Source organism: Bos taurus, chromosome 9 (assembly GCF_002263795.3).
Source record: "Bos taurus isolate L1 Dominette 01449 registration number 42190680 breed Hereford chromosome 9, ARS-UCD2.0, whole genome shotgun sequence".
Lineage (NCBI taxonomy): Eukaryota > Metazoa > Chordata > Mammalia > Artiodactyla > Bovidae > Bos > Bos taurus.
In genome coordinates this window covers 74,412,729-74,426,918 of record NC_037336.1, presented here as the reverse complement: position 1 = coordinate 74,426,918, position 14,190 = coordinate 74,412,729, and the positions used below count along the sequence as shown (strand labels likewise).

Sequence of the window (14,190 nt, the reverse complement as noted above, 5' to 3'; positions counted from 1 at the left end):
TTTCCACTTCTCCTCCAGCCTTCAATCTTTCCCAGCATCAGCGTCTTTTCTAATGAGTCAGATCTTCGTATCAGGTGGTCAAACTATTGGAACTTTGGCTTCAACCTCAGTCTTTCTAATGAATATTCAGCTTGCAGTCCAAGGGGCTCTCAAGAGTCTTATTCAAAACCACAGTTCAAAAGCATCAATTCTTTGGCACTCAGCTTTCTTTATGGTCCAACTCTTACATCCATATATGACTACTGGAAAAACCATAGCTTTGACTAGATGGACCTTTGTTGGCAAAGTAATGCCTCTGTTTTTTAATATGCTGTCTAGGTTGGTCATAGCTTTTCTTCCAAGGAGCAAGCATCTTTTAATTTCAAGGCTGGAGTCATCATCTGCAGTGATTTTGGAGCCCAAGAAAATAAAATCTGTCACTGTTTCCATTGTTTCCCCATCTGTTTACCATGAAGTGATGGGACTGCATGCCATGATCTTTGTTTTTTGAATATTGAGTTTTAAGCCAGCTTTTTCACTGTCCTTTTTCACTTTCATCAAGAGGCTCTTTAGTTCTTCTCTTTCTGCCATAAGGGTGGTATCATCTGCGTAGCTGAGGTTATTGATATTTCTCCCAGCAATCTTGATTCCAGCTGGTGCTTCATCCAACCCGGCATTTCACATGATGTACTCTGCATATAAGTTAAATAAGCAGGGTGACAATATACAGCCTTGATGTTATATTGATGTACTCCTTTCCCAACTTGGAACCAGTCTGTTCTTCCATGTCTGATTCTAACTATTGCTTCTTGACCTGCATACAGATTTCTCAGGAGGCAGGTAAGGTTATCTGGTATTCCCATCTCTTGGAGAATTTTCCAAAGTTTATTGTGATCCACATAGTCAAAGCCTTTGGTGTAGTCAATAAAGCAGAAGTAGATGTTTTTCTGGAACTCTCTTGTTTTTTCAATGATGCAATGGATGTTGGCAATTTGATCTCTGGTTCCTTTGCCTTTTCTAAATCCAGCTTGAATATCTGGAAGTTCTTGGTTACTTATTGTTGAAGCCTGGCTTGGAGAATTTTGAGCATTACTTTGCTAGCATGTGAGATGAGTGTGCAGTAGTTTGAGCATTCTTTGGCATTGCCTTTCTTTGGGATTGGAATGAAAACTGACCTTTTCCAGTCCTGTGTCCACTGCCAAGTTTTCCAAATATGCTGGCATATTGAGTGCAGCACTTGACAGCATCATCTTTCAGGATTTGGAATAGCTCAGCTGGAATTCCATCACCTCCACTAGCTTTGTTCATAGTGATGCTTCCTAAGGCCCACTTGACTTCACACTCCAGGATGTGTGGCTGTAGGTAAGGGACCACACTCTTGTGGTTATCTGAATCATTAAGATTTTTTTTGAATAGTTCTGTGTATTCTTGCCACCTCCTCTTAATATCTTCTGCTTTTGTTAGGTCCATACCATTTCTGTCCTTTATTGAGCCCATCTTTACATGAAATGTTCCCTTGGTATCTCTAATTATCTTGAAGAGATCTCTAGTCTTTCCCATTCTTTTGTTTTCCTCTATTTCTTTGCATTGATTGCTGAGGAAGGCTTTCTTATCTCTCCTTGCTATTCTTTGGAACTCTGTATTCAGATGCTTCTATCTTTCCTTTTCTCCTTTGTTTTTCACTTCTCTTATTTTCTCAGCTATTTGGAAGACCTCCTCAGACAACCATATTTCCTTTTTGCATTTCTTTTTCTTAGGGATGGTCTTGATCACCTCCTCATGTATGATGTCATGATGCTAGGTCCTACAGTCTTTGTATTCTTAGCGCATAGCACAGTGGCTGGCCCATAGGAGTGTCTGTAAATTTTTACTGAAAACATGTAACATTTCTGAGCCTGGGAATACAGTGGTTCCATTGATAGTAACAAGGAGACCGGGTTGGCTCATTTTGTGAGGACGGTTAGTTCAACTTTGACATAGTTTCAAGAGATAGCAGAGATACATGAGCATATTTTCCCTAGGGGTAGAAGACTGTTTATAAATGCAAAGCATATTTATAAATCCAGACTGGAAAACAACTGAGGTCAAGATTGTGCTTTAGGCCCTAAAGGGGGAGAATATTTCTGCAGGGAGGGAAATTACTAGGGGAAATCAAAAGCACCCTGGAATTAGAGGTCTAGAAAAGGAAAAAGTTGTAGAAAAGATGTATTGTTCATTTAAGATTTTCCCAATACTGAGCACAAGGTGTCCCCTGGAGTAGGGTATCGACTGAATAAATGTGAAGAAAACTGAAATAAAGTAGAAAATTAAACCTAGGTTTGTCTAGTGCTGACTCCCATGAGCTTTGATCATTCCTACACAACTTCACAAACAGGAGGAATTTAAACTGAAAAGCTCTCCATGTGGAATAATCAGGAAAGTCATTAGAAGTTATGAAATTGCATTATGACTTTCTTATTCTAATGCAAGTTTTATAAATAATGTTGGATAAAACATTTAATAGCAATGCCTTAAATGTTACAATATTCCTGGAAGCTCTTTTAGAATAAATTTTAACTGTCAAGTAAATAAGCAAAAGGATTTCATACAGTAGAACATTTTAGGTGAAACACTCTGAATTACCCGAGACTGTCTCGAGAGTTCTCTTTAATCTTTAGATATTGTGATTTTAAACCAGTAATGTTCTTCGTTTGCCATAGTTGTATTCAGTAGTCAGATTTTCATGTAAGATATTTGTGATTCAGGTTCTGTGATTCACTGAGAAGGACTCAGAACTTAACATATAGTCATACTTGTGCCTAAGATTTATCATAGCAAAAAGACATAAAGCAAAATCAGACCTTTCCAAGGACGCACTGGCAAGCCTGGAATGTTAACTTTCTTTCTGCCCAGGTAGATTGATGCTATGAGACACACGAAGTTGCAATGTTCAGCCATTTTTTACTACAAAAAAAAACAATTGTGTGCAGTTCAGACTCCAGTTCTGTCTTCTGGTTTACTCCCCAAAGGTATGTGTGTAGCCTTGGGACTTGATTCCACAAAGTCCAACCCACTCTGAGCAGGGTTAAAGTTTTGCTGTTTCCCAGTCCATATGCCATGCTTGATCTAAAACACTGACAGAAAGACATTTTTGTGGGGGTTAAGACCACCTGTGATTCATTGAGTTTAAGCTCAGCATGGTCCCTAAAGTTGTAGTTGTAGATGTCTTATAAGAGGAAACATTTTGACTAAACTAAAGCATTTGTTGGACCAGTTATCTTCATCACATGAGAGAAGGCACTTCAGCCCCTACAGCCAAACATAGACACAAAGCAGTGAGAACCCCATGACCTTCATGGAAAGACATTGCAAGGAGTGGATTAGTAGTGAATCATAGAGGAGGTCGATTGTAGACACACATTTGTGGCACTTCCTGAAGCTGCAGAATTTTTTACTAAATGAAAGCTCTGAAGGTCTGCTGCCTGCATCTTCTATTGCAGAGTGATTTAGAGACAGAGTCCCAGACCACAAGGGTGCTTCTCTCCATCCTTCCTCTTCTCTTTAACACTTTTACATGTGCTGCTAATGGAATAAAGCTTTCAAGCTAGCAGGAAGATCAATAAAAATTTTATGAGGCTAGCAAAGTCTTATTGAGCGTCATAGTATATGGCTCAGTTTTCTCTTCTGAAAAAATGAAAGAGATTCAAATAAATAATGCTGGAAATGTCATCTGGGTCATTTTAAAACTGGGATTTTGATGGTAATTTTTAAAAGGATGTATGTGTTAGAAAGTGGCGGATTCATTTCAATATTTGGTAAAACTAATACAATATTGTAAAGTTTAAAAATAAAATAAAATTTAAAAAAAATAAAATAAAACACATAAAAGGATGTATGTGATCCTACCTGCTAGTTACCTAGGATTTCCAGATTTTTAAATGTTGGAAATCTTAAAATGGATAAATTTCTATTTTCATTCTGTTCTCAAACAGCGAAATTCCCTGCCATTTGTTTGGAAAAAACAAAACAAAACAAAACAACCACCAACCAGCCCTCTCAGAAGCTACTATTTTCCTGCTATTATAAGTGAGTTTTTTTTTTCTTTTTTGAAGACTTATCCTTACTTTTGGCAACTTGAAAGGCATTACATCTCAGAAAACTGTCATCTCTCTAAGCCCCAGAAAGACTAATGATTAAGTCAGGAAACTAGAAACTGTACTCTTAAGTCCTACCTTCCTGTACCCCCCAGGAGGTGTGATTGTAGCTGAGCTACAAACCTCTGAAGCCAGCAGCAGAGCCAGGCTCTGCTCCCTAGGACTGCTGTCACCGACTTGACACAAGTTTGCTTTCCCTGTTAGCGTTAAGCAAGCAAAGCCCAGAGGAACTAACTAGAAACCTGCCTTCCCACATTGGTGTAGGACTAGGGGGAGAGCCAAAAATACCTGCCACCTTTTACTGAGCCTTTCAGTGGGCCCGGCAGTCTCATTTAATTTTCACAACCCTGAAAGTGTTTTCCTGCATTGCAGATGGGGAAATTATGACTGAGAGGTTGAGTAACGTGCTGTGGGTTCACAGCTCATAACTGGCAGAGCCTGGTCAGCTGACTCCAAAGTGCATACCGCTTCCACTACAACCTCAACACACAACTCTACACCTGGGAGTGTGGGAGGCCAGGACCTTGAAGAAGAGCATAAATGTTGAGAGAAGGAGGGCTGAATGTTTGCTAAACACCTCCTTCTACAATAGATTCTTAACATAGATCTTTTCAATTAATCCTCCCAGTGACCCTCTGAGTTAGGCCATTTCACCCTCATATTACCTACTCAGAGAAGTCAAGAAACTCTGATAGTCACTCAGCTAGTAAGTAGCAGGGCTCACAGAGGCTTCTCTGGTGGCTCAGATGATAAAGAATCTGCCTGCAATGCAGGAGACACAAGAGACACCAGTTCAGTCCTTGAGCCAGGAAGATCTCCTGGAGAAGGGAATGGCTACCCACTCCAGTATTCTGACCTGGGGAATTCCATGGACAGAGGAGCCTGGCGGGCTACAGTCCATGGGATCACAAAGAGTCAAACACAACTGAGCAACTGAGCCTACACACATAATCTTGGCTTAAACAGACTGATGTTCAAATTTACCTTTATTTTTACTAAATTTAGCCTATCAGTTTTATATGAACATAACACATTTTAAGATCAATTTTAAATTTGTTTTGTTACGAATAGGACTCAGAAGGATTTTGTGATAGAAATGAATTCCTGAGATCCAGATGATAAGAAAGTGGCCAGATAGATCCAACTCAACTGAGTCTAATAAAAATCAGATATATTGATAGGCAAATTGGAATTCAGGTAACCAGACCTCCAGACTTCCAGTTTAATTGAAATTTACATTTTACATTTGAATTTCAAGACAAAGCAAATTACAACCAAGAAAAAGGGGGAGAGGGATTACCCAGGAATTATTTGGAAAAGTCTCTTGCACTGAATATGTCTTCTTTTGAATCTCCTCCATGGTCTACTGCAACATAATATTTAGCTGCGATTGATATCTGTTGTCCGGACCTGGGGGCATTGCAGATAATCAACAGAGACAGATTAAATTATGTCAAATATGCTAAGGTAAAAAAGAAATGAATGCATATGAAATACAGTCTAAACAAATAGTCCTAATTATCTTTCAGTTAAGTAAAAATGAAGAGCAGAAGATCGCTTAAACAGCTTACTAGCTAGGGCTTTATTTGCTTTGTGCTAGAGGTGGCTGCATAATAAAAAGAAAATAATCACAGTATTCCCAATCTGTGTGCACTCCTTTCTGTTTATCTTCTTTATGAGCAGTTTTGAAAATACCTTGCAAAAGATGGGAGAAAGTTGTTCTATCCCTATTGAGCACCAGAGTTCCAATTAAATCAATTTGTGGTCTTTAGGGGCTGTCTCTAAAATTGTGAGGCTGTAGGCCAGTATGAGCTAGTGTGGCCTTTACCTGCCGCATAGTGATAACTGGCAACTTGGTTTTGGCGAGGGGGATGAGAGTGTTATAGCAACCAGTGTTTATGTTTGAAAGTGTTATTTAAAGACAACAAATTGTTTGAAACAGGGCAGTTAAACAGTGTTAAAAGTACGGCATAGGATGCTTTCTGCTGTTCAGTCTGTGGTTTCCTATGCCAGCTAATATCATATGTAATTGAGAGGCATCCGTAAAAATTTGGTATATTCTTTGTTCAGAGCTTAAAGGTAAAGGTTTAGCAAATTTAAGAACTTTTTAAAGTACATCTGGGGTACCATTTTTAAATTTAGTCTTCCTGAAATATAACTGTCACACTCTTTCAGGTTCAAAAACCCTGAACTACTGAATCTCATTTTCTAGTTATTCTCCATTTCCCTCAGCCTGGTGGAGGAGATAATAAATGTGCAATGTGTCAGGGGATAAGGGCTACAAACAAGGCAGAGTAAGGAGGAGAGATGAGTAACGCAGGTGCTATTTTAGATAGATCAAGAGGACTCTAATATCACATTTGACCAGAGACCCAGTGGAAGTGAAGGACAGACTCGTGTTAATATCTGGGAGAAGAACATTTCAGGTACATGCAAAGGCTCTGAGATGGACGAAGTCAGTATGTAAGATCTGAGCAGAGTAATTAAGAGGTTAAGTGGTACAAGGTAAAGGCCAAACCATATAGTACCCTGTAGGCCGTGGACAGCCCATGAGTTTTTCTGAGTGGGATGGTGGCTGTTAGAGGAGTGGCATGACTTATGATTTAATGGGATCACTCTGGCTGCTGAGGTGAGCAGAGACTGAAAATCAGTGGTAGGATCTGGTAGACTGGTTAAGAGGACATTCCAGTCACACAGGGAAGAGAGGATCAGAAAGGTAGTGATAGAGGTGATGATTTTTTAAGGTAGAGCTGAAAGAACTTACTACTGAATCAAACTTGGGGAGAGATTGGAGGACAGAAGTCAAAGCTGATTCCAAGGCTCCAGGCCTAATCTACTGGAAGAATGGAATTGCTTGAATGGATGGGGAAGACTGTGGGTGAAACAGATTTTCAGGCAGAGGGCAGGAAGCAGGGAAAATCAAGAGTTTGGTTTTTGACACCACTTAATGAGAAGCAGCAAAATACTTTAAATATCTTTTGAAAAATATATTATTAAAGCAAAATGTGTAAAGAACAATTTACCTGGAGGACTTTATACTTTATATAACCAGGGAGTTGCCTGATATTTCTGCCCTTTGGTCACTTACTAGAATACATTTCCCTTAGTCTCTTGAATGATCTTTGTTACTGAACATTTGTTAGAGGCTTTTCCAAAATCCAGTAAATTATATCCCTTATTCCCTTTTGGTGACCTGCTTGGTTATGTTCTTGGAATTTTTTGGTTCCAAATGCATGACCTTTGTAAGAACAAAGATCAGATGCTCTAGATCCCAGTCTTATTTCTTCATGGTTACTCTATGTATAAACTGGAACAGCCAGGGTGAATGACTTCGTGGACCCTGAAGACACCACTGCTGTAGGGTTGGTCGGTTGAGCTGAGGCTATTGATTCTTGGGTGTGTTCTTCCCACTGAACGTTATGCTCATTGAGGGTAGGAATTATCAGCTGCTTAATCTTTGTATTTCCTGAGTTTAGCCTAGTACTTGATACAAAGGTTGACAGCAAATTTTGAATATGTGAATGTTTCTGAATAAATTTTGAGAAACTAAATATGTCTTTTCTCTTTTATCTCCTCTGTGTAGCACCTGATGGCAACAAAGTACAAGATAAGAAAACCACTGCCTCCCACCGGCCCTCCACTATTTCAGGACAAAATAGCAACCACTCAGGAAATAAACCAGGTATTATGCATTGCCTTTGCTGTGGAAAAAGGAGGGTAATCCCAAAGGTCTTAGGCCTGCTAGAATTTAGGAGAGCTTGGTTTCAGTCCTGCCATCAAAACACACATTTAGACAGATTTCTGTAAGTCAGAAAACCTCTCACACCTTTATTTTCTTTCTTTAAAATGGAGATTCAAAGCTAAGCCCTACTCACCTCTCAGAATCATTTTGACAGGCAAGATGGTATCTGTGAGTGCACTGTTAACTGTCAAGCAGTGTGCGAGAGGTAATAATTTTTCCATTCTGCCTGAAATGATAGAAATGACACACTTTTTTTGTACCTCTATGCCCAGCATTAGTGCATATCTCTTTTGTGACTTTTTCAAAACCCACTTAAGGAAATCATTACACACAGCAATACTGTATAGAATTACGTTTTTGTTCTCTGTTGCCTGCAATGATTGTACACCTACACAGTAATTTCATTTAATAGCCTGTGACTCATGGTCTGTTCCATTCAGTGATACAAAGAAGCAAACACTCTGTAAACAAACTACAAACAATGGAGTAAACAGTTCAGTAGCTTCCAGGTATCCAGCAACCATGATGTGGTCTTTGGGAGAGACTGACTTACAGTATGATGACCGGAGATAGCCAAAGGAAGGGAAAGGCAAACCGAACACCTCTTGAGGTTCTTGGAAGCCTGCTTCATGCTGCATGCAAGGCCAGAGTTACTCAAGAACAGTGCGTCAGTGGGCCTAAAGATGGAAATAACTGTATCTAGCCCCATAGAAAACATTCCCTGTCCCGCCTAGTTTTGTGGGGCCTTTTTTCCTATATGGAGGAGCTCTTGAACAGAGCAGATAAGTCTGCCTTGCCATTCAGATGATGTATAACAGGTACAGTTACAAGTACTGCATTTGCTACCATTAGTAGCAAATGATGTATAGTTTCAGTGGAGTTTTAATTCACAGGCTGAGATTTTCCCCATTTAGTCAGTTTACATTTTCATTCATTTATCTGTCCATGTATCCACCCAAAGCCCAGCCAACATGTAATGTTTCTTGAGTAATTACCCAGTGTTGGGGGACGCTGAGAGATAGTGTGTGAGCAAAGCAACAGGGCCGCTGTCCTCACAGGGCTCATTCTAGTGGACCTTCTTACCCTGTACTCCAGTGGGCATCCTTGGAGAAGCAAAAGCTGTTTAGCATAGAAATCCCCTTTGTTTTATCATGAGAATTGAACATAGCTAAATGGTTTATATTGATTTTCCCTTATTCTCTCCATCAACCATCATTTCTAATTCCTCTCATTCTTTACTGTGCAGTTGATACTTTTATATCCTGATAATTTGTTTATTCATCTGGTAATAGCACTGTGTAGGTACTAGGAATATATTATTGAAAGATAATCCTACTTTCTAGCTGACAAGTATAGTAGAAAAAAATCAGTATATGAATAGATCATTCTAACATACTATTTCCATTGTGAGAAGACAGAGATGCAGAGTGCATAGAAATATAGAGGCCAAAAGAAAAATCTTTTCTACCGCAATTGACTGTCTCTTCATAGAACTATTTGATTTATATTGCTAGAGTCAAGTTCAGTGAGGAGACGTTTCATTTCAGATTGTGTCTTTTAAGTATACTGTGTCTGCTTTCTTGTATATACACATAAGCACAGATATACCAAAGACTCTTATTTTTAAAACCACCATGTTATTTTCCTGAGTCTCTCTGAAGATGATATCAGAGGTTCCATGTTGGAGTTATAGGTTTGAGTAAAACCTTTTGATTTTATGGGATATGAGTCATGGGAACGTCTGTCTAAAGCATTTTTATTTTATTTTCTGACTTCAGGAACTTGAAGTACATGCTCTTTGGGGGATATTTTGAGTATTGCCCTAACCAAATGCGAATATCCTGACAGTAGTTGTTCAGACAGGAGTCAAAGTATAGTGAGTTCTTATAAAAAGCCTTGTCACAGTGAGTTTGTTTTTCTTGATCTTTGAGGGTCACGCTTTAGTTCCAGTTGTTTCAGGACTGTACCTGTTTTCACATGTAACCACAGGCTATTATCAGCATGCCCTTTGACTCTGAAAAGTACCCTGGTGTGGGTGGTCCCCTTACTTTTCAGTTATCACAGGTAGAAGGTTGGATGCAGAGTGTGGCTGCAAGTGTGTCTCCACCGAAATCCTATTTCTCTTAAAAACTTTCCCTTCTAAGAATTAAGTAACAATTCTATTCTAACTGTTAATCTATTGGGAAACAGTGTGAAATAGTCATGATGTCAAACTATTTTCTCTACCTTCATTTTGTTCAAGAAAAAGTGATATGAGGAGAGAAATGAGATGGAGAAAAAAACATTTCAGAAAATTCGCTATTTACTTGCAATTATTCAATTGTATTTTTTTCCTGAAATCCTACCTTTAAAGGTCATTTTAATCAGTTTTTAATGATTAAACCTTAGAATTGTAATCACTAGTATTTACTAATACCTTTTAAAAAATCTGTCGTCAAATACAAGTTTGGTATGAGTTTGCCCTCATAGTGAATGTTAATTCCATTAACGTTTAGAGTGTGTAGGCCCCAAATGTTAGCCAAGGTTGCTGGCTCGTTTGTTCTTTCATTTAATAAATATTCGTTGAATGCCCTCCTTTCTGCCAGGTATAGTCCTAGGTTTTGGGAATATACAATGAACAAAACTGACCCGGCTCCGCTCCGCCCTACCCATATTCACAGCCGTCTTTAATCTGCAACAGGGTGTTTATTAACATTCCGGTAACAAAGTGACCTTCTTATTAATGTGACCAGAAGGATGGGAACAGAATTCAAACTGAATACCTTTTTCACTCTACAGTGCTTTTTAGTGCCAGGTCCAGAAACCAACCAAAATCGTCTAGCACATGATGGTCACGACGCACATTATGTTTCAGAAATGGGTTGTATTTGTTCTTTACTTTCTCAAATCGAATTCTAAATCAATAGTGGTTGAGATCAGTGCTGAAGTGACAAAAGTGACCAGGGAGAATTATTGAACTCATAAGCATTGGCTTCATTTATAGTGTTTATTGATATATCTTTATAGCACTATATACAGCCTGGTTTCTGAGGTACTGGTGTTACCAGACAGAATACAGTTTATTACATGTGAAGAGTGTAATTTTCATATGGAGTGATATCACAGAAATCAGAGGTAAACTATGCCCTTTCTTTGTCCATCTAAAAGGCATGTGTTCCTTTGCATAATTGGGTGCTGCCTCATGACTGCAGCGACACCAGGTATTGACTTGGGACTCTCAGCGTTGGTTGGGGCCGAATAAAGATCTTCACGACCCAGATAATCATGATGGTGTGATCACTCACCTAGAGCCAGACATCCTGGAATGTGAAGTCAAGTGGGCCTTGAAAAGCATCACTACGAACAAAGCTAGTGGAGGTGATGGAATTCCAGTGGAGCTATTTCAAATCTTGAAAGATTATGCTATGAAAGTGCTGCACTCAGTATGCCAGCAAATTTGGAAAACTCAGCAGTGGCCACAGGACTGGAAAAGGTCAGTTTTCATTCCAATCCCAAAGAAAGGCAATGCCAAAGAATGCTCAAACTACCGCACAACTGCACTCATCTCACATGCTAGTAAAGTAATGCTCAAAAATCTCCAAGCCAGGCTTCAGCAATACGTGAACCTTGAACTTCCTGATGTTCAAGCTGGATTTAGAAAAGGCAGAGGAACCAGAGATCAAATTGCCAACATCCGCTGGATCATGGAAAAAGCGAGAGAGTTCCAGAAAACCATCTATTTCTGCTTTATTGACTATGCCAAAGCCTTTGACTGTGTGGATCACAATAAACTGTGGAAAATTCTGAAAGAGATGGGAATACCAGACCACCTGACCTGCCTCTTGAGAAATCTGTATGCAGGTCAGGAAGCAACAGTTAGAACTGGACATGGAACAACAGACTGGTTCCAAATAGGAAAAGGAGTACGTCAAGGCTGTATATTGTCACCCTGCTTATTTAACTTCTATGCAGAGTACATCATGAGAAACGCTGGACTGGAAGAAACATGAGCTGGAATCAAGATTGCCGGGAGAAATACCAATAACCTCAGATATGCAGATGACACCCTTATGGCAGAAAGTGAAGAGGAACTCAAAAGCCTCTTGATGAAAGTGGAGAGTGAAAAAGTTGGCTTAAAGCTCAACATTCAGAAAACTAAGATCTGAATGTTGGCATGGCATCTGGCCCCATCACTTCATGGGCAATAGATGGGGAAACAGTTGAAACAGTGTCAGACTTTCTTTTTTTGGGCTCCAAAATCACTGCAGATGGTGACTGCAGCCATGAAATTAAAAGACGCTTACTCCTTGGAAGGAAAGTTATGTCCAACCTAGATAGCATATTCAAAAGCAGAGACATTACTTTGCCAACACGGGTCCGTCTAGTCAAGGCTATGGTTTTTCCTGTGGTCATGTATGGATGTAAGAGTTGGACTGTGAAGAAGGCTGAGCGCCGAAGAATTGATGCTTTTGAACTGTGGTGTTGGAGAAGACTCTTGAAAGTCCCTTGGACTGCAAGGAGATCCAACCAGTCCATTCTGAAGGAGATCAGCCCTGGGATCTCTTTGGAAGGAATGATGCTGAAGCTGAAACTCCAGTACTTTGGCCACCTCATGCAAAGAGTTGACTCATTGGAAAAGACTCTGATGCTGGGAGGGATCGGGCGCAGGAGGAGAAGGGAACAACAGAGGATGAGATGGCTAGATGGCATCACCAACTCAATGGACATGAGTTTGTGTGAACTCCGGGAGTTGGTGATGGACAGGGAGGCCTGGCGTGCTGCAATTCATGGGGTCACAAAGAGTCAGACACGACTGAGCGACTGAACTGAACTGGGGTGGAAGAGGGTAGGTGAGGATGACTATGTTGTTATTAAAAACTCCTTCTGAAAATTTTTGTCAAAATTTGTGTGAAATTTGTAGAAATGTCATATACTCGGTATTCTATGAGCAGAATTTTACTTCATTGTCTCTATTTATATACTTTCTATAATGTGCCCATGTAACTTTTATAAATAAAAGTTATTTATATTATTTTAGTTATTATGGTTTTCAAGTTTCATAATAAGTGCAAAGTTTTCATAAGGGAGTAAAACTTCACTATTAAAGGACTTTTTTTAAGCAATAAGTAATTGTTACAAGTCTTGCTTCTAACTTCATTTTGGCTTGGATTCTTAGATCATTTTTTTCTTCAAAATATCATTTCGATAGGGCTGTCATTTCCAAAAACAAACGACAGCAAAGCTCCCCTGTCTGTGACCGTTAACAAAGTGCCTAAGGCGGTCTGCATGCCTCTTTTCTAGCGTCAGAAGCAAACCTTTTGGGACCAAAGGCTATATTTTTCTACATAAAAAATATTTGAAACCTCATAAATGATTAGCAAATGGGGGAAATATCATAACTAATATGAGCTAGTTAAGGGTTCATATTATCAATTAAAAAAAATACCTTAAAGCAAAGGAAATAAACAAAATATCATCTCCTGGTCCTGCCCATGACCCCACTGCCAGGTTTATGCAGCTTCTAATGCACTTTCATACAGTTTTATTTCTCTTAAATGTTCAAATTCTGTAACATTTAGGAGGCATTTGGGATGCAAGGCCTTTAAATCTGTTGAAGTACTACTATGTTGTCTCTGAAGTATTATTCCAGTAGGTTTTTCTTTTTAATATGAGATTTTAAATTGTTAATTTAATAGCAAGGAAAATAATGCTGATTTTAAGTGTAATTATTATCATCACCATTGTTATCATTACTATGCTTTTGTTTTTATTTAGAAACAGCAGAGTGAGCGTATTTTTATAGACCTCTGCTGGAAAGCCATTAGTGGCATCTCACTCACAGCATAACCCAAAGTCCTCACCAGGACCCCAGCCTCTGGCTCCATCACTTAAATGATCTCACTCTGCTCCAGTGGCTCAGATCTTCATGTCGTTTCTTGAACATCTTAGGTACTTGCGACCTCAGGGCCTTTGCACTTGCTTTTCACCTCTTGGAATGTCTGCACAGACAGCTCCCTTATTTCCATCAAGTTTTTACACATAAAAGCTACCATCAAGTTAGAATTCCCTTGGCACCTATCCAAAATGCCCAACCTTCCATCCCTGCCATTTCACAGTCCGTTTTGTTGCTTTGTTATCTCCTTAACATTTATCTCAGTCTTAACATTCCCAGGTGGGCCAGTGGTAAAGAACCTCCTGCCAGTGCAGGAGATTTGGGCTCAATCCCTGGATTGGGAAGATCCCCTGGAAAAGGAAATGGCAACCCACTCCAGTGTTCTTGCCTGGGAAATCCCATGGACAGAGAAGCCTGGCAGGCTCCAGTCCATGGGGTCGCAAAAGAGTCTGACACAACTTAGC

General features: G+C 39.5%; 1 protein-coding gene across 20 annotated transcripts in view; it reads left to right on the top strand.

Moving 5' to 3' along the window:
• The window catches only part of MAP7 (microtubule associated protein 7), a 177,436-nt gene that overhangs the window by 109,984 nt on the left and 53,262 nt on the right, over window positions 1–14,190 (top strand). For 14 of the 20 annotated variants that reach the window (XM_024996470.2, XM_059889606.1, XM_024996464.2 and 11 more), the window contains 1 exon segment: window positions 7,696–7,794. In XM_024996470.2, the coding sequence (XP_024852238.1) occupies window positions 7,696–7,794 (99 nt within the window). 20 annotated transcript variants of the gene reach the window in all.